The sequence below is a fragment of the Phasianus colchicus genome, chromosome 1, assembly GCF_987193195.1.
Source record: "Phasianus colchicus chromosome 1, bPhaCol1.hap1.1, whole genome shotgun sequence".
Classification (NCBI taxonomy): Eukaryota; Metazoa; Chordata; class Aves; order Galliformes; family Phasianidae; genus Phasianus; species Phasianus colchicus.
This window is the reverse complement of record NC_143436.1, coordinates 115,599,543-115,625,849: the sequence shown is the minus strand read 5'-3', so window position 1 is coordinate 115,625,849 and position 26,307 is coordinate 115,599,543. Positions and strand designations below refer to the sequence as shown.

General features: G+C 39.5%; 1 protein-coding gene across 1 annotated transcript; it reads right to left on the bottom strand.

Annotated features, from left to right (window-relative positions):
• Positions 1-313: 313 nt before the first annotated feature.
• On the bottom strand, positions 314-26,280 carry TMEM47 (transmembrane protein 47). Its single transcript, XM_031614213.2, has 3 exons — positions 25,879-26,280; positions 11,246-11,386; positions 314-3,266 (listed from the first exon to the last, which is right to left on the bottom strand). The coding sequence occupies exons 1-3, from the start codon at positions 26,102-26,104 to the stop codon at positions 3,088-3,090; spliced, it is 546 nt and encodes a 181-aa protein (XP_031470073.1). The 5' UTR covers positions 26,105-26,280; the 3' UTR covers positions 314-3,087.
• Positions 26,281-26,307: the final 27 nt, after the last annotated feature.

The window sequence follows — 26,307 nt, the reverse complement described above, 5'->3', positions numbered from 1 at the left end:
TTACAAAAACTAACCGAAGTTGTGCAAGAAGTCCAGAAGAGGTGCTAGGTACTTGTCAGCACCGGACGGTGCACTTTAAGCCTAAAAAATACAAATAACTAGCCCTGCTTGCAAGTCCGCTATATATATATATTTATATATCTTCATTCATATATATTTGGATGATAAACAATGGATTTGTGTGGGGAAAAAAACACCATCCTGTCAGCGAAATAAAGCCAAACAACTGAAATAATGATGGCATGACACAAGCATAACATTCAAAAGGAATAATTCGTTGTACAGAGACACAAAGACATGTGCTGTTGTGTTGTTTTGTTTTTTTTTTGTGGCTAGAACAAAAAATAGGGTAACAGTGTAGCCACTTTTCACTCAGCCCTAAAAAGCAGCATTTACTAAAAAAAGAAGAAATTGAAGTAGCAACATAAGCTAACGAGAGGTTTCCAAGCTGATTAAGATAGGTGCCTAAATCTGAACGCTGGATGCCCAAATGCTAAAGGACCTGAGGAGTTTGAGAGGTGCGTCCTCACAGCTAACATTATGCTCTGGAGGAAATACACGTGCTGAGACTGAAAAACTGCTTCTCCAACTCACATATGAATGAAGAACTTTGTTATTAGGCATCCATGTTTGTAGGTTTGTTTGTTTTGTTTTTTTTTTGCCTGAACATCATTCAAATTAAGAGCTGTGTGACTTTAGGAGTGCTAGCATGCGTGCCTTAAGGCTGACATTTGATTTCACTCAAATTCTACATTAAAAAAAATTATCTGATGAATTAGAAGATGTGATACGGGTTCAGCACAGTAACTTCCTGCCAGCATAGGCATAGTGCTGTGCTATGCTGGCACCAAAACACCACTCTCCTAGAAAGGTACAGCCATCTCCTCACAGTGGGCTTCTCTACGTCAGCCTAACTCCCACGCCAATCTACAATATTCTCTGTGCTGCTAAGTAACAGCACAACTACACAGCTGTTACGAAAGATATAGAGTTTACTGTACACTGATTATCCGCCTTAAGTCAGTCTCAGGAAGAGCAGAGTTATGAATGCTCTCTGGTGCCTGCAAAATAAGTGGACATATTTTTCCCTCCCATCTTTTTTTCTCCTTAGGCATTGCCATACAATCCCTCCTAAATGCAGCTATCGTTTTGCTCTGCCTAATCTAATTAATCACCACTGGTTCAGAAAGGAGTGCTGACACAGAATATTCTGCTGGATAGTAAAGACTTAACTCCCAAGAGGCACCGCGTCTTAAAAATCACCTCCGCACGGCAGCAGCACTTTGAGAACAGCTTCTGAGAGGCAGTCCTGGGGTAGCACGGTACCTACAGATCCTCTGCTCTCTGGGCACTGCAGAATAAACATTAACACTGCAAACGCATCCTTAACATTGAGGCAATCAGCAGCCTTTTCCCTGGAACCAGCTATACCGTTTGTGCAGAGGTGGACAAGCAACAGCAGCATATCTGCGTGTGCAGAGGCCCACATAGAATATACTTTAAATTTCTCCATTAAAAAATAGTCATTTCTAAAGATTAGAATTGTATAAAAATATGTTCATAATTAATTGAAAATACGAAAAGAAGGAAATTGTAAACAAAAATAAAAGTGATGCGGATTAAATTCACATAGGATTTCTCTCTATTTTAACTTGGGTTCCATTTGGTGGGTACAGTCTCTGGATGTTTAAGTGGGAAGCATACCAAGCAAGGAGTAATTAGATACACAATCATCAGCCAGTCCATTACAAACCCAGCCTTTAAAAACATGAGATTAGCTCCTGCAGTGCTAATATTTTAATATGGATGTGATTGGGCCTTGGCTATATTCTTGATTATCAAAAACACTTGCAATCTAACTAGATTTATTTTTGAAATGGTAGTTTTTCCTCCCTGTAACACCCTTTTTTTTTTTTTTTTTTTACAATTTTTATTAAGTACAGAATTACATATGGAATAGAAAGTAGTTATTTCATCCACTTCTACCTTAGATTGATGTGAATCTTTATGCATTTCCCATAACAGAGTTTTTACAAGGGCATATACAGAAGACAAATCATTTTAGGTTTATTTTGTAACACCAATCATGACCATGGGTACTGGTCTAAGACCCCCAAGAATGTGTACAACATTAGTATTTTAACCACTGCACCACAGCTCCTATTACAATTTAAAGATAATTCTCCTTCTTCCTCTGCATTTATATATGTATTACATATACTCACTTATACTAATACCTTCCAAAAATATAATCAAACCGCATTTTTTCATAATGCTGTTCAGAAGTTAAATGAGTACTTAGGAAAACTGCAATTCATTCATGCATTTCAGATGCCTTAGGGACATATAAGGTCTTATTGTTCTCCCCCTTATCTCCACCCCCCCCTTCCCCAGCAAAACACTCAAGAATCGAGACAACTTCCAACCACACAGTCAGAAGCACATGTCTCTGGGTTTGGACTTCCTTCAACAATCTGCTACAGCTGGCATGGTGATGTCGATTCATGAAATCCTCTGTCTGTGTAGTTGTTTTACTTCTCCCAGAAGACTGCTGAATGCAGATATTAGACAAGCCATTAACCAGTTACATTCACTGCCCTGGACACAGTCACTCGCAACTAATTCCTTAAGAGCTTTTCTGAGCAAGTAACAAGAGGCCAACACAGCCTATTGTACAAGATGCCATTGCCTGCTTATCAGACATTTGAATCCTCTATGATACAGGGAAACTTCTAAATGGAGCCTACACCACCTGCTCCCCTGAAGGCAATAGCAGATGCTGGCCTTGCTTCACATTCCAACTAAATTTCTCACAATGATCGCTGTCATGTAGATCCTTTGCTTGTTGTCAGGAAAAACAAAGCTTATATATCAGCAGCTTGCAGCATCTGCCTACGTAAGATCAGCAATCCTAGTGTTTGCAGTTCTTCTAAATGGTTGTAAAAGCTGGTTACAGTGTTCACACCCAAAAGGCAAAGGCTATTTTATCAACAGAGCAGACTGGTGCTCCACAAGTGTTCTAAAAAAACAGTGAGTTAGAAAAGATGGGGGTAATCCTTCTGGTATTTTTCTTTTCATTAAATGATTCTAGTAATAGTCTTCATAGTTCTTAGGGTTCAGACAATAAAGAATGGCACCCCCAAATGAAAATATAGTTGCACCCCAAGCCAGGCCATAGCCCCAGTTGAACTCATGATATATTTTCAAGCTGACTGTTTCGATGAACTTGATTGGGTAGAGGACTAAGCTGCACACCTGAAGAACAACTGAAAGAGAAACAAATCAGATGTCAGAAGAGGCCTTAATACATTTCCATAAACCACCACAAAACCAAAATTCACATTTCCAAATGCCCTTGGTGCAGTTTTGTCTAGTAAGTACTGCCTACACATATGTGCATACACACACACACGTATGCTTATATATAATATTCATATACATCACATATGCAAACATTTACTTCATCCGAAGAACAGAGCAGTTCTTGCATATTCTTCTGATGATGAAAAAATGTTATTGTTACGATATAAAAACAATCCTTAATAAATAGTGAAAGCAATCTTTTTCCAATTCTTTTCTGTCTCTCCTCATTGTATTTTGGTCTGGAGACATTATTCCTTCTGTAGCAACAAACCTAAGATCTCTTGTTCCATGCCTATTAAAACCAAGTCAAAACAATGAGAAGCAAGAATAAATGAATATTAAGAAATAAAGCTCAGAATCAAATCATTTACTTAACCTAACAGTAATTAATTGCAGTAGGTGATCCATATTTATGTTCAGTGGAGGCTCACCAAATTACCTATTTCACATGCATTACCATGTAGTGTAATCAGAATTAATGATATTACTGCACAGAATACCAAGGAATCCATAAAGTTTGATCAATCACTAAACTTTCCACTTGCAAAGCATTTCCTTGTATTATAAATTTAGAGGGTGGGTCAGAGATGTTTCATGCTGAAAAAAGTTAACAAAACAGATCAAATCCAAGGCATGAAAAAGTTTAAAAACCATTAGTTTCCACAGCACTGTCTCCAAGTGCCAGATTTCATGCAAGTTGATCCACACATCTGCAGAGAAATTCAGCACACTTGGCTATTGTGTTACATCAAAATAGCACAAAGTAACCTGAAAAGGAAAATGCAGATGAAGAACCCTAATTTTCATACAAAGAATTCAGTTTCATTGGCATCCATTCTCTTTTAAAGTCAGGCATACTGCTGACAGCATAAATGGGACAGCAGTCTCCAGAGTAAGCAGCTGAAAATTATACTTATTTTGAAGTACGAGAACAAGATACATGATTTAGTGATTCTCCAGGCTTCTAGTTCAGCCATCTACAAACGGCTAACCATCACAGGAACATATAAAAACTTTTTTTAACCTTCAAATTCAAGATCTGGCTCCCTTCCAGCATTTAACACAACAAAATTATAAAGACTTCAGCACACGACTTCCCCTACAGACTGCCATCCCTCTGATGCACTCAGGGTGAGCACACCCACAAAGCAGAGCACATGCTTAAGCATTTGCAGGCCTGGAATGCATTCTAATGAAAGTTCAGTAGTGTGTAACATAATGATCTAACGACAATATTAACATTGATTAGGGACTTTTTTTTTTTTTTTAAAGAGTTTACAAGGTATTTTACAAAGAACAATCACTCTTTATAGAATTTTTATAAAGCCAGTGGACAGCAAAGAATAAGACCACTAGGGCCTACAGAAGCCCTTTTGAAATTACACAGAGAAACTGCAGGAAAATGATGTTAATTATATTCTCCTGTTGGTTGAAAACACCTGAAAACCATCATTTTCCTTTTAATTCCCACATGCCCTATTTAGTGCTGTCGAACTGTCACCATCCATTATGCACCTGGAGACTAATGCTCTCCTGTCCTCAGGATGGGGACTGCAAGGGGGATAGGACTTTTAGTACTGATTACATACACTGATAACACTGTCTAAAACACACACTGGAAATTCATCCCTGCCTAGCAGCCAGTTAGCTTACAGACTAGTCTTTGGACTCTTCCTTGGGACTGACAAACTGAACAATGTTTGGATAGAGGTTTTTCTGAAGTGGGTACCAAAATCCACAGGATTTTTTTTTTAATCCCAGAGTTACTGAAGTGTTATTTTGTGTTATTTCTTTTTAATATAATTTTTGCTTGCCAGATCACAAAATATTGTGCAACACTGGAGAACTTTTGACAGCGCATACCAGAGAAAGCTCCTACTCTTATGAAAAGATTAGAATATATAATTCTGTATAACAAGAGCATCATCACACCCCAAAACACCTCAACATATGTTCACTTTTGGACGCATCTTTAAGACCACTCAAAGACAAAGAGGATTTCCTTAGACAAATGGGTATAAGTTCATTAATGGCCTCCTGAACTAGGGCTGCAGCACCCTTGCTGGGTCAATATAGAAACTGCCCTCAGTGTGCATGTATCTATCAAGTTTCAACCAAGGAAACTCTCTATTTTTCCTCAATTTAATATGGGAAGCATATGGAATTTTATTCTATGGACTGGACTCATCAAAACAAAGCAAAAGAGTGGTTCCACTAAAAGAACATGTGACTTAAGGAGCAACAGCTACGACAGGTAGTTCTGACATTTTTGGTGAGGTTTCCTGCTTTTGCTACTGTTAGTTCATCTACACTCATGAAGAAATGTAAAGTGTTGGTAACAACAGGTAGGCAGAAACAACCACACTGTATAACATAGCTTTGCACTAATTTAGTGTCCTATCATTGATACTCCCTATAAAGTGGAAAACAACCACAAGAAGATAGTAAGTTATGAAAAATGGCCTGTATGATCAAAAAAGATGTTAAAGTAAACACTTGCAACTGCTGGTCTGCTTTCAGTGAATTTAAATGGACTCCATGCTACACTGACCTGTTTCCTATGGAAACTATAGGTATTACACTTCTTGAGAAACATTGGTTCTTTCCTGTAGAAAAAAAAGCTGCAAAAGAAATCTTAAAGAAAAAGATTCATTTTAAAACTCTAGCTTAAGATGACTGTTCTTTTTTGAACAGACTATTCATTTCAAGTTTAGACCCATTTTTATGGCTAGAGTAATGATAATTGCAAGGGAATCTCACAGGAACAAGAATAACAGTTTTACTCTATTTACATGAAGCATACACACTCATCATATTAAACATACCTAAAAAACACAACAAATCATTTAAAACTAGGAAAGTATATTGTTTTCCTTTGTTAAAATGTTTAACAGACTTGCTTATAAAGCAGCTTTTCAATTAGTCTCTACTTTGAAAACCTGTGGCATTAGTAAGAAACTTGGGTACTACTCTCGACCATTCTTTCATTCACATATGCTTTATTAAAAAACAATGGGTGCTGCATTTTTGAGGATTAAAAGATGAAAATACTGTACAGGAATTTTTTGTACTTAATACAATTCTGTACAATTAATTGGGAAGGAGCATGAAAAGAAAGGGAGGGGTGATTCATGCTGATTTTTAAAATAGTGCTAGCTTAGAACAGGCCACCCTACTACACAGGAAGATGAGGAATTTCATCAGGAGGTCCAGCTGCCCAAGCAAGGAGTTTTTCAATGAACATATAAGAAAGGAGCATACAAGAGGAGGAAACAAAGATTGACAATGAGTGGGAAATATAAAAGCACAGTTTTGATGCACAGATACAAAACCAGGAAGGCTGAAGCCCAGCTGGAGCTCAACATAAAGCTGGGAAATAGCAAAAAAAATGAAGAATATTTCCACAGGTGCATTAATTGCAAAATGAAGTTCTGAACATATTTATCTAATGATGGGAAGAAAAGCCAGTCTAATGACAGATGGTAAAAACATGAAACATTCCCCAAGATCTCCAAGGCTTGTGAAAGATTTGGGAAGAATTAGGACACTCAGCAGTTACCTGTTTATGTGGATGGATGGGACCGACACAAGTGTGATGAAAGAGATGGTCAATGCAATTGTGAAGATTCTCTCATCTATACAAAACTCAACAGCGATTCAGAGATATTCCCAGTGACTGGAAAAAAAGGTTGAAGTTGTGCCTGTGTTTCAAATTGATTAGCAATAAAAAATTCACAGAATTATAGGCTGGTCAGCCTCACTTCAAACCTTGGAAACATGGAATGTACCTCCTAGCACTGGCAGAACAAGAAGGCAATCTGTAGTCAGCATGAATTCACCAGCCAAGAGCAAGGGTTCAGAAACCTGACAAAATGATTGAAGCCTGCAGCAAATCATCCTTAGGAGGAAGATGAAGGCACTAATTTTATTTTGATACATGAAGAGGAGACAAAGGAACAATTTCACAGCAGCCTACATCTACCCTGAAATGCAGCTGCAAAGATATAGGAACAAAACTTTTTGTAGTGCCAGGAAACCCAAGATATTGGCAACAGACACAAAACTCAGTTTCAGACATTCAGGATGGATATCAGGAAAAAAATCCTCAAAACCATGTGGAGGCGAATGTGACACTAGGACAGCGTACTTGAAGGGGTTACACAATCTTATTCTTTGAGTTCTTCAAGACCGATCAAGATAAAGCAAAGTTAACAGATCAAATGTTAGTGATTGTTCTGCTTCAACAATGAGGTTGGGCCAGATGACCTAGAGTATCCTGCCAACTTATTTCTTTGATGCTGTCATTCTTTCTGCCTTCTTGCAACAACTTAACTACTTCCTTCACCTTAATTGTTCAGAGCACTCTGCCACTTCACAATCAAATTCTGCCCCCCAGTATAACTGCAGTTTTCGTAGCTTCACTGTAAGAGTAAGCTTAGCAAGTATACTTTTATTCTATGTTTCACAGTATTTTAAATATAAATAACAGCACAGAACTCAAGGGTTAATCAATCAGAATTGTGCTCTCATTTCCTGTCAGAATGTAAAAACATGTTCTTTAAGTGTTTTCCAAATATTATCTGCTTATCATTCTTTTACTCCCTCACCCATACTTTCAGTTTACACATAAGAACACCCAGTGAAACGTGTTAAAAGCTTATTGACCCCAAAGGTTCTTCTTCTAAGACCTAATCATACAAGGTAATGAAATTGTTTTGACTTAAGTCACCCGTATGAAATTTCATTACCTCCCAGTCAGTCAAAGTTGGGTCATAATGGGCTGAGAAGGAAGGAAATTATTAAGACAGAGAGAACACAAGCTCTGCAGCTTTTCAAAAAGCACCGTTAAAATATAGCCCTTGAACACAAACACCTTTTAAGTTTCCTTTTTTAGTTGCTTTTAAGGACTCTCAACAATTATATGCTTTCTTTCTATTCCTAAACTTTGACTCCGTTAGCATTCATTTGGTAACCATATCATGAGACTCCCTACACTGACATGTTTAAGAGACTGGACACAGTACGTTGAGAATGCAGCTCTCAGGGACAGTTTAAATCAGGAGCACTTCGATACTCCAGCAAGTACGTAATCTAGTTAGGTCCCCACTAAACAAAAAAAAGGGGCTATACAAGGACTGCCAAGCTCAACTAAGACTGATTTCTGTTCTTCATACAACACACTGACACAAGCCACCATAAGATAATAACAGCTAGCAGTGAGATAATGTCTACAAACCCCACTGGACCCAAGGTAGTGCCATGCAGAACTGTCCTGCAACTCTGCCTCTGTTTGCTCCACATTTTTCCATAACTTGAAGTATTCCTGTTCCTCTCCCAGTTACAGAGAGCTGATAGTGCATGGTTTAAACATACACTTCTGTTGATTATTTGCTGACTTATTCTCAGTATCTTGGCTTTATCATCATCATCTCTTCCAGCTCTGATAACTCACTTGTCTTCCTCACCTACAAAGTCACTAAATAAAATCTGAAACTAAGATAAAAACAAAATTTTAAAAAGATACACTAAAACTAGAAGAAAAATGTCTAGAGTGAACTGCTTGGATTCTAAAATGACTGGAGGCCACTTCTGTTCTTTTCCACAAATGCCATTAATATCTCCAGACAGCGTCCTCCTACCAGGCACCAGTAGAAGCATGCAGAGAGATGAGTTCTTAATCAGCCATACAAAATATTTTGTGTTGTCAGTAAGTTCACAGAACAGTTTTTTCTACCTTCACAGATGTTCTATAAAAAACATGGGTAGAGGCTTGAACCTACAGACAGCTGCATAAGGCACAACTACTGTGCTGCAACCTTGACTTTAACTTCAGCAGTGGACTATCCTCCTGATTCTTTCAAGACACGTCAGTCCATATTCATCTCTAAAAGTATCTCAAAACAAAGATAAAACCCATAGAAAATGAACAGCAGCAATGTCAGCACTAAATCCCCACATAATTCATCTTAGATTTGCCAGATAATGAAGAAGAATGAAACAGGCTGTCTTAATCTCATGATCTTTCTTCCTCTAACAGACTTGAGGACATAACAATTTAATATGCATGCACGTGTAAATATACAAAAAGGCAAAAAAAGAGATGAACACAACTTGTGAGCTACAGCATTACACATTTTCTTTTCTAATGCAAGCACTCACCAGTTTCTCTGGTGACCAGAGGTAGGAGCTGTATCAGGTAGGAGATTTGGAAAAGGTTTTTTAGCAGGTTGTCAGACCCTGCAGCAGGCTACCCAGGGCAGTGGTTGCAGCCCCAAGTGTTGGAGTTCAAGGACCATCTGGACAACACTCTAAGACACAGGGTTTGGATTTTGGGTGGTCCTTTATGGAGCCAGGACTTGGACTTGATGGTCCTCGTGGGTCCCTTCTAACTTGGGATATTCTAGGACTCTAGATCTCTGCCTTCTTCCATAACATTTTTAATAGACTAAAAATAATTGTATGCACTGGACTAAAAATTAAGCTATAAGCCAAATACTAAGACTTTCTTTGCTCTTCTCCCCCCCAGTTCCTCCCAGTACCAACCACTCACTAACTGAGCGATATGGCAAGATTGGTGCATACCTGAGCAATTACTAAATTACTACACATTGTTATGACAAATAAAAAACCAAATAAGAAACACCTACATAAATTCAAGAATCCCATTTCCTTAAGTTACACACCCAACATGCTTTATAATGTCAAAAGTAACGTTAATTTTTGAAAGTAATGGCACTAGTGCCTTTATTTATTCAACCAGCTCAGCAATGCAACAAACAGAACAAAAAATGCAATTTCTGTTCAGAGAATCTGATCCTAGTTTGTGCTCTTTCTCTCAAAGTGAATAAAACATAACCTACTTATATTCCTTGAACAAATAAAAGTGCATCTCAAAATGCTGTGGTTCAGTCAAACTAAGAAAAACAGCAGGGGGCAGCAGGAGCCTTCCCGAGAGCTTCCTTTCATTCCTGAATGCCCTTCACATGCCAAGTTTTTATTTTTTCATATCCTTGTAAGTGGCTTTTTCAAATACGTCCTGAAGACTAGGTTTTGTCAATCCCTTCATTATAGGCTATCAAAAGGGGCTTAAGCTGCTAGCTCCAATGCGGATGTGAGCGACAGGATGAAGGCACACCTTTCCTGGTGAATCTCGGGAGAAATAGAAACATCCGTGCTGCCTAAGCCCTACAACACCAGAAACTATGAAAGGAGATGATTTGATATTGTAATTATACCTCACTGGAACAGTGTCACAGACAATTCGGATGTATAAGTCTCCCTGAAGATTTTGCAACAGTCTAGATAGTTCCATCCTGATGCTCTTAAAAGCCAAACAGGGACCACAGGGTGACAGTTTGTTAAATTAACAACTAAGGAAACAAAATGACAATTAAATAAACTCCTCCAGCGATACAGGGGCATATATAAACACCTTGCAACATATTTATTTTCACATTAAGGTCTTCAAGAATTCACACCCAAGCAGTTGTTTTTCCACTTCAAATTTGTAAAAGAATGCTAAAATACCAGGAAAGGCTTTGGATGAAGAATAAGACTGGGGCCATGCAGCTGCACAAAGTCATAGACTAAAAATGGCACTTAAATGGGTTTGCCCGCCATAGTTTTCCCTGCTGCATGTATTCACCAGACACAAAATAAAATGCCAATAAAATGCCAATAAATGTTTCTGAACTTTGAGATAGTGCAATTGCAAAACTGATTGATACCTTGCAGAAATAGCATCCTCAAAAACTCCACAGGACTTAAAGAAGTAAACGAAGTTTCTCTGAATCCGTATACAGAATCAGGAACATCATCTTCTGCAAAAGTAAACTGCCCTGCCCTCATGGAATTTTCATTATAGTGCTGGTAAACTGCTTACCTGCAGCAAAGAGCATGACTGCAACTGGTCTGTAGAATCGCCTCCGAGATCCCACACAGATAGAGATCAGGCCAACCAGGAAAGCTATGAGAATGATGGCAGCACCACCCAACAGCAGAGCAAGAGTAGCTATCTGCCAGTCTGTGTTGGAAAAAGAGAAAGAAAAATATAAGTCAGTTGCAGCAAAACGAGCCCACGGGCTTGGGATAAACATCAGAATGCAAAGAACACAGAGCCTGCACCAAAGCTTTGTGTAAATACACAACTACACTTTGGATTTCTTTCTTCCTAATTAGCAAAACACCTTTATACAACAGATGTGATTCAAGAGCAAAGTGCTGCAACCTCACACACATTTTCAAGGCTTAGTTGGCCTCACTGGGATTTTAGCTTGAGGAAGACTGAATAATTTGGTAGCTTGGTTTTGCCCAATTTAGAATGAGAAATAGAGGCTGGGCCAGAATCAGTCAGCATGTGTTAGCTGACCCCAGCTAAATGCTGTAACTTTCTCAGAGAATAGAGTGAAAGTCAAACTTCTGCTTGAGCTGATTGGGGTGGCATAGGAAGGGAAATGCAGAGGCTGATCACGGACACATGCCACCGCAGAAGCAGCAAGGCCAAGTAATAACAAAACTAAAGGAAGGAGATGGTAAAAGAAAGGGAAAATAAATCATTTTCAGTACTAATAAAAATGGATGTTAAGCCCTTATAAAGGCAGTAATGTTCATTAGTTGCACCGAGTCAAATCTGAAATCCATTCTGAAGCGTCAGATATCCTTAAGCGTCAATTTTACTTTTCTTCCCCCTAAAGCAACTTCTTGATCTGACCCAGTGTATTTGCTAGTTATTTTCACGCATTATGGATGCAGTTATAAACAACGTCCTTGAAGTCTCAGATAAAATAAAAACAAAATCAATTTGTAAGCAGATGACCACCATGGATCTACAGAATGTCTAGCTTAAAAGCTTCTGTAAGGCCTTAGAGAAGCACACGCTTTGTGCTGCCTCTCTTTGCAGCTCTCTTAAAACTTTGTTTCCCTGCAACTGTGGGCTTCAAGAAAAGGAATCCAATTACTATTTATTATTTATCACTATTTCTTTACTTTAAGGAAGAAGATCCATAATCAGCTTATGAGAAAAGGACCAATGGATTCAATACATCTAATTACTTTGAAAGTACTAGCATGCATACAGTGTTCAGAATGAAATGGCTAAACGCATTACATAGTTCAAAGTAAATAACAAGATTAATTATTCTCAAAATAAATGAAGAGATTTTAAGGTTACTAAGAACTGCAGCAATAGAAATCCACATTCTTTTTTTGAGAAGATCAAAATTCTGTGTTTAAAAATAAAAACAAAACAAAAAAAACAATCAACGAAGAGTATGGCTGGTTTCAACAGGGACTTAATCTGCTGAAGATACCTACAGTGCAGCTGTGGTCTTTGGAAACGGAAGATTTGCAGCTATAGTCACAAAAAGCCACTGCATGCAATATGAAGAAGTATAAAAGAAATGAAGAAACTGAATTAAAGAGATAGAAAAGCATTTCTAAAAGAGACAGTTATTTTACATGTATGCTTAAGTACACACTTATTTTCTTTTTGTCTGTTTTTTTTCTAGACATGTTTATTAATACTAAGTATTCGGCCTCCAAGAACATTTACTCCTTGTTTTGTTATTGGACCGAGGCTGGATACAATCCTTCATTCTCCTACTTTCAGCATGCAATCTACAACAGCAGTTTGTTGCGTGTCATAGCACCACAGAAAGGCTTGGCCTGGGAAGGACCTTAAAGCCCACCTAGTTCCAACACACCAGCCTGTTCAAGGCCCAATCCAACATGACCTTGTGCACCTCCAAGGATGAAGTAGCCACAGCTTCCCTCCAGTGGTGGCATTACTTCCTTGCATCTAACATAAATCTCCCCTCTTTTACTTTAAAAATACGTCCTGCTGCTTTACTCACGGTGGATGAAAATATGACTTCAGTTACGGACTGGAATGCTATGAGAAGTGGTATTTAACATTGACATGATACTTCAAAGACACTAAGCAGTTAGTTCAGTGATGATCTAGACTGTATTCCTCCAGTATCAGATAGAAAATACAGAAATAAATAAACAGAACAGACCATTTTGGAACACCATGAAAGAAATCCCTGCACTTAAGAATTGCACAGATATAAAAACTAGACAAATCCATCTCGTCCCAAAGTTAAAAGCTATAGAAAAGTGATAAGTCAAAGTGCCAGATGAGAAAACTAAAAGCCCAACATTTGTGAAAGCCACAACAAATAATAAAATGTTAAATGTCACCCTCACATTGACCACATGCCAAGTTTAACGCAAATAAAATGCATGCAAGATGACAGTAGTAAATAAATGGGAAAACCTTTGAGTATGCTACTGCTTCCCAAAGCAAGATCACCAATCAAGTAAAAATAACTAAGGTAAAGATGATGGAAGCAAGAGGTTAGAATATAATTTAGTTCCCAGAACAGACCTATCAATGGATTTTAGAGAGGTTAAAAAATAAGCTACCTTACTATAGTACTGATGTGGGTGGTAGAAGCACAAACCAGTGTCAAAAAACACCTACACAGTCAACTAAAAGAGAAATGACTTAGTCAAACAAAATTAGTTTCTAGAATAAGAGAACCTCATCATCAACATTGGCAGGAGGACCAATATGAAGTTATGTTCCACACTACTGAGGATTAGGTATTTAACATTGTGTTCTGGGCCAAAATGTCTGGAATTAGCTTCTTTTTTTTTTCCCCTGTAGTTCCATGCTTCCAGGAGCATACAGTGCTGCCAGCCTTTATGTAGAGCTGCAATAGAGGGATTCTGTTTAAAGAACACCATAGAAGTAATTCCAGTCAGATAACAGTCAGACATTACTGCATAAATAATACTGGACTGAGTTTTGCTATATTGCCTACCATGAAACTGTACACTTAAATCTCCTGGTTGTCTCAGAAACACTTTAACTTTCAATTCTGAAAGCCATCAGAGCTGGTGACAAAACAAAACTTAGGTTGCATTAAGTAACACCTTCTTTCTGCAAGGACTTTCTACTTCACATTTCTTTTTGTTAATGCAAGAGAAAAGAAACATACAAAGACAACTGGATCGCTACCTCTGAAGGAAGAACACCCTCTAAGATAAGATAGCAAAAAGAAATTGAACACAGCAATCGTGCTTTCCTACAGTAAATATCAGTAGTTTCCTCACTGTCCTGCATCAAAATGAGAACAGCATATTTCTCCTTTACATGATGCTACCAGTACACATAACACAACCGTCATCAGCCTACTTTAAAGGTATCCAAAATATGCTTGCACCATTTCTAAGCAAGGGAAAACCCTGCAAACAAGCTACTGTACTCATTTCTGAAGACTCAGAAGTTCAGTTCATGCAGATTAAAAAAAATGTGCATGAAAATGAGCAAAATGGGACTTTAGAGATGATCATTATCAGTCTTCTGGATTCAGCAATGCAATATTTTAACACTTCAAGAACTCACAAATATTTTTCACTGTGCAACAACTATCCAAGAAAAATGCCAGTAACTAGTTCTTATTTCACTACACAAGTGTTTAAAAAACATTTAGATATTAAAAGATGCAGACATGACAAAATTAAGTTGCTTTGCTTTTTTACACCTGCAGGAACAATAGGTCTAAATTGAATTCGTTTGATTCTCAGGATTTAAGTAGTCTGAACAACCAGTCTTTTTTTTTTTTTTTTTTTTTTTTGAATTTTAAAGCATCTTTTAAGATGTAAAAGGATTCAAGACAGATTTCTTAAGAAAAGCCTCACTTAATTTATATTCTCATAGAATGTTTTAGGTTGGATGGGACACCTTTCACAGATCAGGTTGCTCAAACTCTCATCCAGCCTGGCCTTGAATGCTTTCAGGGAGGGGGCATCCACAACCTCTCTAGGCAACCTGTTCCACTGTCTCATCACCCTCACAGTAAAAAACTTCTTCCTAATATCTAGTCTAAATCTACCCTCTTACAGTTTAAAACCTTTTCCCGTTGTCCTGTTGCTACATACAAAAAGTCCTTTCCCAGCTTTCCTGTAGGCCCTCTTCAGGGACTGTTAGGCCATTATAAGGTCTCTTCAGAGCATTCTCTTTTCCAGGCTGGAGAGCCCCCAGCTCTCTCAGCTTGTCCTCATAGAGGAGACGCTTCAGCCCTCTGATCATCTCTGTGGCTCTCCTCTGGACCTGCTCCAAGAGTGCCATATCCTTCTTGAGTTGGAGGTCCCAGAACTGGATGCAATACTGCAAGTGGGGTTACAGGAGAGCAGAGTCGAGGGGCAGAATCACCTTTATAATATATAACAACTGCTCTACACTGCCCATGAAGCATTACAATGTGAATACCACAATACCACAGGAAACACATACCTCAGTTCTGATGGTGATGATAACATCTGCATAATTGTTATTATAACACACTGCCTGTTAGTTTAAAGATGTTGATTTCTGTATTTGCATATGCATGTAAATCTGAACCCAGGTACTTCATACATCAAAAAACATATGGTATAAAATTCATAAAAACTACTATCCTGAGTAAAAAATATTCTTACATATGATTACATTTCAGTTAATTGTTCAAATATAACTAAGTGCCCTTTTATAAATACAGACTGATTGCATCTCTTTGGAAACTCTCTTAATATGGAAACCACGTTAATTTTCACACTAAAAGATAGCACTTTTCCTGTATTTGTCCCTCCAAATGAAATGACCTAAAGCTTTGGCAGTATATTTAGTTTTAATTAGAAGCAGCTCTATATGTGCTCTTTCTTGGGCAAAACAGTACTTTGGTACCATGTTAAAATCAGAAAAAAAGTCATAAAAAGATGGAAAAAACTCTGAGTTCTACATTGTTTATTTAAAATAAAAAATAGATCATTTGTTAACGTGAGAAAGGGCAGGACAAATAGCTAGCATAGTCACAGCATATTTTTGGTGCATTCTCGAAAAGTTAAATATTCCCTGTATGTGGTATTCCATAGTAAGAGGTTGTAGAAGTAAAAACATATTGCTGGAACATGAAAAGTATTTTGTACATATGGTTCTTTCAGGAAGTGCAAGTAAAGGGAACACATCTCTTAAAAAACAATGAAGTACTCAATTCTTTCAACAGAGGTTCTCCACAGTCCTCTCCTCACAGAGACTGAAGAAAGAAAGTACACATTTGTTACAAGCTGGAAGTAATGAAAGACCTTTTTACAACACAAAACAAAATCTTTGTGAGAAAAAAAAAAACAAATGAAAAACCCTAAAACACTCTAAAGTCTGTTTTCTGACTCACTGCAAAGCTTTAACTTAGCCTGCTCTCACTCAATACACATTCCTGTAAATTGTATTATAGCACTTAAGTTAAAAGTGTGTGTCAAGTAAATCAGAAGTTGAGGTACCCATGCATCAGGAATATAATCCAATGATTATCACATCAGCTAAGTCAAATAAGAATGCAAGAGATATCCCCAATTGCTCCACATTCAGAATTAGTTGATTGTTGATAACCTTAAAAATATCAACTCTGCTATCAAATAGCTAACAAAAGTTTTAAAAGTGAGATGGTTATATAAAAAAAAAAATCAAGGGAGAATCTGGTTTCTAAAAGTATGTTTGTTGCACGATGCTCTTTTTTTCATAATTAACAGATATATTCTAGTGCTGAGATGTTGACTTCCGTAGGTCGAAGTCCATCATATTCAGTCAAAATACTGAAATTAAAAAAAAGACATTTCAGTAACAATTAAGATCTTACACAAAATTATTGCTGCTACAAAGAAGCCAACTCTTTGGAAGCTCACCTGGCATGAAAAAAAAAAAATGTTTTTGTTTGTTTTAAAAAAGGAGATGGTCAGATGAATTCTGCTTTTACCTGACGTACAAACAAACAACAAAAAGCACAAGGAAAAAAAAAATCATTTGGCTGCTGAAAGGATGAAGGGCAAAACAGCTAAACCTGAAAGTCCAAAGCCTCTATTCCTCCACGCTTGTATAGCAAACACAAGTCCAGCCCATTGAGTATCTATAGTCTTCACTTCTGCACACTACAAAGAGAAACATCTTCTGGCAGGATCCATACTAAATTCCCATTAAGTTGCTCCGGCCACAACCTTCCACAGCAAAGCCTTGTACAAAATAACAGTAACTCAACATTTTTTACTCTTTGACAGTTTGCATAGTATTTTTATCATTACCAGTTGCTGCCCAGAGGCACTTTATCTTTTGCATTTTCTCAAGTATGAAAACTGTCCATGTAGTTACTACTAGGCAGAGCTGTGGCAACCAGCCAGCTGTGGCTGAGTGCATTCATTTCTTAACACAAAACTCAGACACGTCATCAAGACAGTCCTCTACTTGTGATGTTAGCGTGAATTTGAACATATGATATAACTATATGAGGTCTCATACATAAAAAGAAGCTGTCTAGGAAAGAGGCAAAACAGTTTTCTGCTTCTTTTTCAATAGAAGATTGATGTACTGTGCAAATATCTTAGAACTTGGTCTTTATCTGCACACAAAGCCTTGTATACCATGAGTCTTACACAACACAGGTGGGCTTAACAGTGAGTTCTTCCACATACTTCTAATTCATCGGAATTTTGGCAACATCCAAACAGAAATTTGAGCATTTTAAGCTGATTGCCAAAATCCTTAAATGCCTCCGAGGGATAATTCAGAGGTTCTAGATAAGACATCAGTCACTTTCAATTTACAGTACAAGAAGCTTGCAGGATGGTTTAATGCCTCTGATGCTGAGTGGAAAGCCATTTAGAGCCAAAGAAAAAAAATGACTACACACAAATGCATCCGAAAACAGCTAACTGGAGCAGAATCAGGGATACCTGTATCTCACTGAGACACAGGATACTAATGAAAGAATGGCAAGTGCCTCCTTAATTGCAATATAGAATCACAGAATTCTTAGAGTTGGAAGGGACCACTGAAGATCATCCAAGTTCAGGGACATTACAGATAGATGAGGTCGCCCATAACCTGATCCAGCCTCACCTTGAAAGCCTCCTAGGATGTGGTTGATGCCACGTCCCTGGAGGAATTTTCAGAAACAACACATCTTTTCCTGATCTCTGGACTTAAACTTCTGTTTCCGTTTCGCAGAAGAATTTTTAACTAATACGTTTGACTGAAACCACTCTGCCATCATCTAGAACCAAGCTAGAAAAAATATAAACAAGATCTACAAGATGTGTGAGCAAACAAATGTGAGGAAAGGTGAACTTGTGCCTTGCTTTAAAGTCAGTCCTATATTAACTGTCTGTCCTGACAACGAGGAAGCCCAGATTCTCCCAGCTTTGAGGGAGAAGTCCTCAGCAATCACCCAGCACCTGAGTGAGAGGGTTGCAACGCTCTTTCTCATTCTACTCTTTGCCTCAGCAAGGTAACTGATCAGAGAGAGAGGCTGGCGCTATTCCAGTTTAGGGAGCAGCCTGTTGGAATGACCCTCCCAAGAGGCAGATGCTCCATTATCTAGCTTCCTCAGCCTGGAAAGCACTTGCTAGAGCAGGGTCCAGAACAAACATCCATTGTGCAGATACATGACATGCTACAGGAAGCATTTTAAACAATACCACTGCTTATGAAGATCTGTTGGGGAACAATGGCAGCAGTGCTGGCAACTCTCCATCCACCTTCCAGTGCCCAGCAGAGCACCATGTCTTCTACCTCAGGCTGCTGCTGAGCAGGCAGGGGACATTTGGGTTCCCACAGAAGTCAGCAGCACACAAAGCAGATATAGATCCAGGTTCTCAGGATGGTCTCGACAGTAGATTTGCATGAAATATGTACTGCATTCATTTGGCGCTTCTGTTCAGCTGCTGTGTTACACAGTGTGTGTGTAGCACTGAGACTACTGGACTCAAACTTCGCAAGCTTTGACACCATGGCAAGCTTTGTCCTTAGGCCCTGCAGGAAATCAAACTGAACAACAAAAGCAATAAAAATATGGTAACCATCTCTGCTGCTGTTGTGCAAAGGAGACAGACTTTCAAGACAAGATGGCCTAATGCCTGAGGGGTTACAGATGTATGAGAGACTTTACACATAGCAGGTGCTTTCTCCTCTGCTCACTGACAGACATATCTCCTGAAGATTAAGGATTACATTGCTTATTTATACAAAATACACACTTCAGGAGGTTTTAGGATAGCTCCTCTCTTTCTGAGTCATAGCCTGCCTGTAATTCTAAAAATCACCAAGTAAAACTCTTTAAGTGAAGTATGTCTCCAAATAGTCAAGTGCTGCCATTATAAAGATCTTTATTTTATTATTTAATGGCAACACGCATCGCACATCACTTTTGCCAACGGATGACTTAAGACTAGTGCAGCATCATAGTACAGAAAATCGTAACAACCTATAATTCATTCACAGAATAACACAACATATACTTGGGTATTCCTTCCCTTGGATACATGGCACTCCTCTGAAATCAGCTTGCTACTATGCCATTTGAATTATTGGATATTCATTCACTCAAGGAGAGTAAAAAAAAAAGCACAAAACACACACACACCCCCACAACTCCAAGAACAACACAAAACCCTGGAAGTCTTAGAATGGTGTCATTAGGAGAGATGTGTGGGAGATGTGTTATACAAGCTTTTCAAGTAAAGCTCACCTTTTCTGACCTCATCCATATACACTACTACATTTTAGTAATCTGAAGAAGGAAGAATTACACTCTGTGTTGTAACAGAAGCATAACTATCTCCCACAATTACCAATGTTCTTCAAACCAACTAGCAATCTGTTGCAATTTTCAGAACTCATTCCGCTGTTCCTTATGAAAAAAAAAGAAACAATTAGTGTTTAAAACAGTTCAGAGTACTTTCCATCAAAATGATGGTCTCTGTATTGTAGAACTGGAGCAAGTTAAAACACAATAAAGCATGACAGCTGGATAGACTTTCAAGTTACACCAAGGTAAGTTTAGGCTGGATGTTAGGAAACACTTTTTTACAGAAAGGGTGGTTAAACATTGGAATAGGCTCCCCGGGGAGGTGGTTGAGTCACCATCCCTGGATGTGTTTAAAAACCGTTTGAATGAGGTGCTTGGAGATATGATTTAGCAGAGGGTTGTTAGAGTGAGGGTACTATGGTTAGGCTGCAGTTAGACTTGATGATCCTTGAGGTCCCTTCCAACCTGAGTAATTCTGTGATTCTTTACAGCTTGTCATCTCTGGCCACAAATCAGTAACAGAGGTAAAGTCACTCTACACTTGATTCTAAATATAAAGTCTCCTCACATATTTACATCACTTGTAATCTCCCTCACATAAGAAACTTCTCTTAATGTACCAGTGCAAGAGTTCTTAATAAAGACAACTTACAGCTACAGAATTCATTACTGACTTTGAAACTGCAATGAATAACATCAGTGACAACAACCCACTAAGATGAGAAGTCTTCCTTCATTTTTTTTTCTAAAAAGCCATCAGGTGTGTGGTACTCTGTGCAATCAGATAAACTTGCACAAACTTCATACAGTGAACATGAAGGTGCTATAACCATGTTTCCTCATTGGCTGGAGCAGGGTGGCTGAAGTGGCAGATGTCATACTAGTACAGTAGGAATAGTGTGGTAAGGATGGTCCTTTACAGGTATTATAGTTGGAAAGATTATCGTGGTGGTAAAAAAAACAATGAAGGGAGAATGCTTACCCATACCTGAGAATCTAGGCTTGCAGTGAAAAACTCCAAAAAGGAGGGGTCTCCAGAAAGAGATCCTCTCCCAGTGGTAGTCAGCCCTTAAGTGGGGTCTAGGAGGGGTGCAGCCTGGCTGGAATTCCTTCACCTGTGCTCCCACAGCTGACCCAGTCCTAGCCTTAGGTGATCAATCAGTGGTTCAGGCCATGACTCAACAGTTCCCATATGCATACTGAGATGTCTAGACTATTGTACAGAAGTCTTAGATCCATTACTCTCACAAAGCGTGGCCTTGGGTGGTTTGAAACTACCCAAATCTCGGGCTGTCTAAAATAAGCAGTCCATTTACAAAAGAGGAAGCATACTTTAAAGTACTTTATTTGGGCTAATTGAGAGGTAACTAACAAATTCAAGGTGTTTTGAACACATTTAAGGAGTCTGATAAACATGAGGCATAAACAGAGTTATCAGTCATCACAGAGTCACAGGATGAATTAGGTTTGAAAGGACCTCTATAGATCATCCAATCCATCTCCCTGTGAAAAGCAGAGCCAGTCTCCACAACAGACTCAACTTCAAAGCTGACCAGCTTGCTCAGGGTCTTAGGTGAAGAGTTGGAGGTATTACGGCTCTTGATTTTATACCCACCATCAGATAAAGTGTCGGGGATAATTAATAAAGTAACATGGAAAAATGACTGATCACAGTTTTCAAAACTAAAAAGAATGTAAAGAGGAGTTAATAAAACATTGTATGAGCTACATTCTTCAGACTTAGTAAAATTACATCTGTTCTTCTTATGCTATTTTATAGCAAACTCTCAGACTTGCTAAGATTTTTACAAATGTGTCAAGATCAACTCTGAGCAATGATCCACATCTTCTAACAAGGAAGCTGCTTTTAAGCTAGCAATTTCCCCTTGGAACAACTGTTTAGATTCAAAACAAGCAGATACCATCTAAGACCACTGAGCCATGTTAATTCTGATATCTGCATCTAAGGTATAATTAAGGTTAAATCTCTTCAAGTGCTACCAAAGGAGCAGCCTCTGATTTTTGTTTATGTTTAAGAACAAATTAGAACAGAATTATAAGCACGAAGCTCGACTTGTTTTACAGCTCTAAGCTTTAAGTTAAGCTTACATGTATAGTCCATGTATCACTAAGCTTGAATTTGCACAGGGACCTGGCTACTTATTTCTTTGAGAGTGTTTTAATTTTCAAATAGCCATGGATGGATAGTTTTTAAATAATGCAGTACTCTTAAAGAAAACTAAATGCTACATAAACAAAAACAGATTCTTAAGTAACAAAGTCATATGTCCCCCATAAATCAGGAGGGTTTCATAGTGGCTACTGGCACTCAGTCAAATATATTTTATATATGCTTTTTTCACAATAAACTGAAATGCTTCATAAGGAGATATTCATAAAAAAAGAACGGCTATGTATTTAAGTTAAAATACAACACATACCTGCCAGATCAGACTCTATGGAATCTACATCATGCTGATAAATCTTAGATTTAGAAAATTATAATGGTACAGTGAATCGCATAAATTCAAATCTATTATTAATTCTGCAAATATAAGGCAACTACCTTCACTATGCAGTTAAGCAAAGATGTATTTAATTTTAAACAGATGCTGATATAGACAGAAACTTTCATATATAACTCTTAGCTTCTGATAAATCCGTAAATGAACTATTGCAAATCAGACTTAATACACTTCAAATTAGGTCTAAAGTAAATTTTGTTTAATGACACAAAGCACTGTAAGTTTTCCAGTTTAGCATGTTGGTTTAAAACACAGCAGGATTAAAGACAACTCGTGCATGAGCCAATTTAAGCATTAATTGGAGAAAATAATTTTATGGCCAAAGACAGCTGGTGAAACTGCAGAGCAGCAACACTGGATCTCAAGATTTTACCACGAAGCTCTCCACACCAGGAACTCTGACAAATCTTCAGCTCCTGAAGCTCATATTAGGGAGAATTGTAGAATTTCATAACGGAGAGAGGCATATGCATGAACACCTTTCCCGTTATTGTAATTACAAAAAAGAAAGAAAAAAAGCCAAGAAGGTATTTGGTATTTCACGTAGACTTGAAAAGAAGAAAGCAACTGAGGATGAGCTCTTTTGTAATCTTAAGATTTTAAAAATTAATCTGACTCACCATGAAATGCACTTGAACCAGCAACCCTGTACAGCACCTACACAACTTTGTAAGCAGTATCAGAGCAAAGGATTGCTTGTAGGCTACAGAAAAAAGGCCTGAAAACAGTGAATGAAGAAAATACTCCAAGCACCAGCAGTGCTCAAGGAAAACTGAGAATTATCACTTCCTGCTAGCTATAACAGCCAATGTAATCACATTGTGCCTTCCCTTCTGCTCAGTGCTACCAGGCTGCCCTTTTGATAGCAGTCAGGGGTCCTACATCTAATTACAAAGATTTTTAATTAAACCTTGAATGTGCTTTAACAGCTTCTAGCATGAGCTTGCCCTTGATGGAGCCACTTGAGGTGCTCTCCTTCAAGGGATGATGAAGTAAATCTCTGAGAACCATGGGGGAAGATGCCTTTTGCCTGTGTACGCTACTGCTTTTCACAGCTAGCTAGCTACAAAGCTGCTTGCGTTAGTATCAAGCTAAAAGAGCTTTCCCTGTGGGAGCTCTCCACTCTCTTCAAAATATACCACTCGCTATATTTTTGATGTAGGAGGAAAGTGCACTTAAAATATTAAGCGAGGACACAAAATGGTCTCAAACAAGAGCCCAAACCAAGTCGGTGAACTTACTGGGAGCCTTTCCGTTGACTCTAATGGGAAATATAACACACCAGCAGAAAGCAAAAGCGTACAGCGTGGTTTCTCATATTTCAGGTCTCCTAAGAGTGTAGAACCGTGTGCCAAACATGAAGAAAATGACGAGCTTATTCCAGGCACCTCAAATAAAACAATCCCTCACTTTTCCCCTAGTAGCTTGTGAAACCTAGCTCTACTACACTGGAAAGTATCTAAGCAAAATAAGCACAACTCAGTAAGGCAGGAATTTTAGCGCAGGGCAGAAGAAAGTACCAGGAGAGGGCAAATTTTCACCACATAGCGTCCTACAAAACTACATTTTATTTCCATCTGTCTGCACCGATTCATCCTCCACCTTTCCCTAAGCACACAAGCAACTAACAAAGCAACCAGAGAGATCAGCTGCCGTATATGCTGTGCCATAAGCTGCCCTGCTTTTCTTCATGTCCCACTTTGTGTCTGTGTGTACGCACGAGCAGTGGGGGATGCACTGGGGGGGGGACCCGACAAAGGGTGTGTGTGCAGGGGGGTCAGAGTGGAAGCAGGTTCTCATTCACACCATCTGAAAAGTCCTTCTGCAATCAAGGGGATACTATTTCAGGAGACAGAAAGAAGGGGTAAAGGATTCACGTTGCTAAGGAGACACGCAGAAGCCAACATTCCTACATAAATTTCCATTTATGCTGGAGAAGAAAAGAAAGCTCTCCAAAGTTTGTGAAGAAGCCTGGGTAACTGATTGAAACTGACGTTTCTTTACAATTCATTTTGGCATTACGTGATATAAAACAAAAACCCCAATCAACATTTAAAACCTCTAACATTACTCTCCACAATGACAGAAAAAATAAGAACAGGAGCAAAGAAACACGTACTATTCCTACCATGGTAGCGAACTGCAATTCCACAGAGCCTACAACAGGATTTCAGAGAAGTCAGGGTAAAAGGAGCCTGCTGCCCCTTCCCAAAGCCAGCATCTCATCCCTGGGCGACGTACCAGAAGTTGCAGAGCCCAGTGATGCAAAGGGATGATTTAGAGATGTGTGTGTGTGTGTGGAGGGAGGATGGGGTGAGGAGAGACTGGCTGCCTTTGTGGGTGCTTCTGTTGGGACTCCAGAAGTTGCCATCGGCATAAAGTAAATTAAAAAAAGGCATGAAAATGGAAACAATTATCAAACTCCAAAAGAATTCACTGAAAAATATTCAACAGGCAGCTTGTTTATATCACACACTGTTTTCTTTTTGTATATTTTTTTCCCAAGTAACGGCGAAATGGCATTAATATATACACACACATATATATATATATATAAAATCAGCCACATAAAAAGCTGAACATCAAGAAGTCAAAATAGAGAATGTGGTGAGAGAAAAAAGGAGTACAGATGATGATGGGAACAATATCTAGCAATACACACTAGAAAAAGACTTGAGCACATCAAGACGGCTGGCAGAGAGCTAAAATCCAGATGTCTTCACTCACATAACTCACTCAAATAACAACAATTTTTTTATTTTTTTTTAATTTGGGAAGCCCCAGTTAGCAAAGACCAGTGACTTTGGGGAATGGAGAGAGAATGGTAAGGACCCCTGATCCCCCGGAGCTTCTCAGAACAACGGCCACACAGAAAAATAAACCCAAAGTGGCTTAAAGTCGGGACCTTTTGTGCAAACCGCCGAGCGCAAATACAGAGTCAGTCACCTCCGTCACTCACAGAGCTAACCTTACACCTCCGCTGAACCCCACACCATCGCGGAGGGAGGAGAAACAACAGAACGTGGACTCTCGGAGCCCTCACCAGCTTATGTTACGTCCAAAACCCATTTCCACCGCCTTCACCTTCACTCGCATGACAGAGAAACGGGCTGGAGCCGGGCGGGGAGGGCGGTCGGGACCGAAGAGGAGAACGGAGGACCGAGCACGGACACGGGGGTCGGGAAGGCTGCCCGGAAAGAGGGGACAAAAGGTTGCGGCCGGAGAGGGAGGCAGCCGAGGCGGGCGACCGAGAACGGAGCGCCGGGGGTTGCCGCGGGGCACCCGGGCGCGGGGCGAGGTCCCCACGGCCGGGGTGGGGCCGGAGCACCGGGAGGCGGCCGGGGACACCCGCGTGTCACTCTCACACTCACCGCTGTGCAGCGTGGACTCGCAGAGCCAGCTCTCCAAGTTGCCGGGCTTGCGGCAGGACTCCCACAGGGACAGGTAGTACTGGTGGTCCGCCGTCACCCAAGCGGGGCTCAGCACGGCGCCCAGGTCCAGGCACAACGCCAGGAAGATGCACACCAGTCCCACCAGCTTCAGCGGGGTCAGCACCGAGACGCGCACCTCTTCCATGCCGCTGCCGGACGAAGCCATGGGGCCGGGGGGAAAGAGGGAGGAGGAGCGGGAGGACGCGCTGCCGCCGGCCCCGAGGGGAACAGGAGCCACAGCCCCGGCAGCCGGCAGGAGAAGCGGGAGGAGCGCTGACTAACGGCGGGGAGCGGCTTTGGCAGGCGGCGAGCGGCAGCCGGCGCCACTCCCTCCTTCCTCGCTGAGTTCCCGCCCCGGTGTATCAGGTG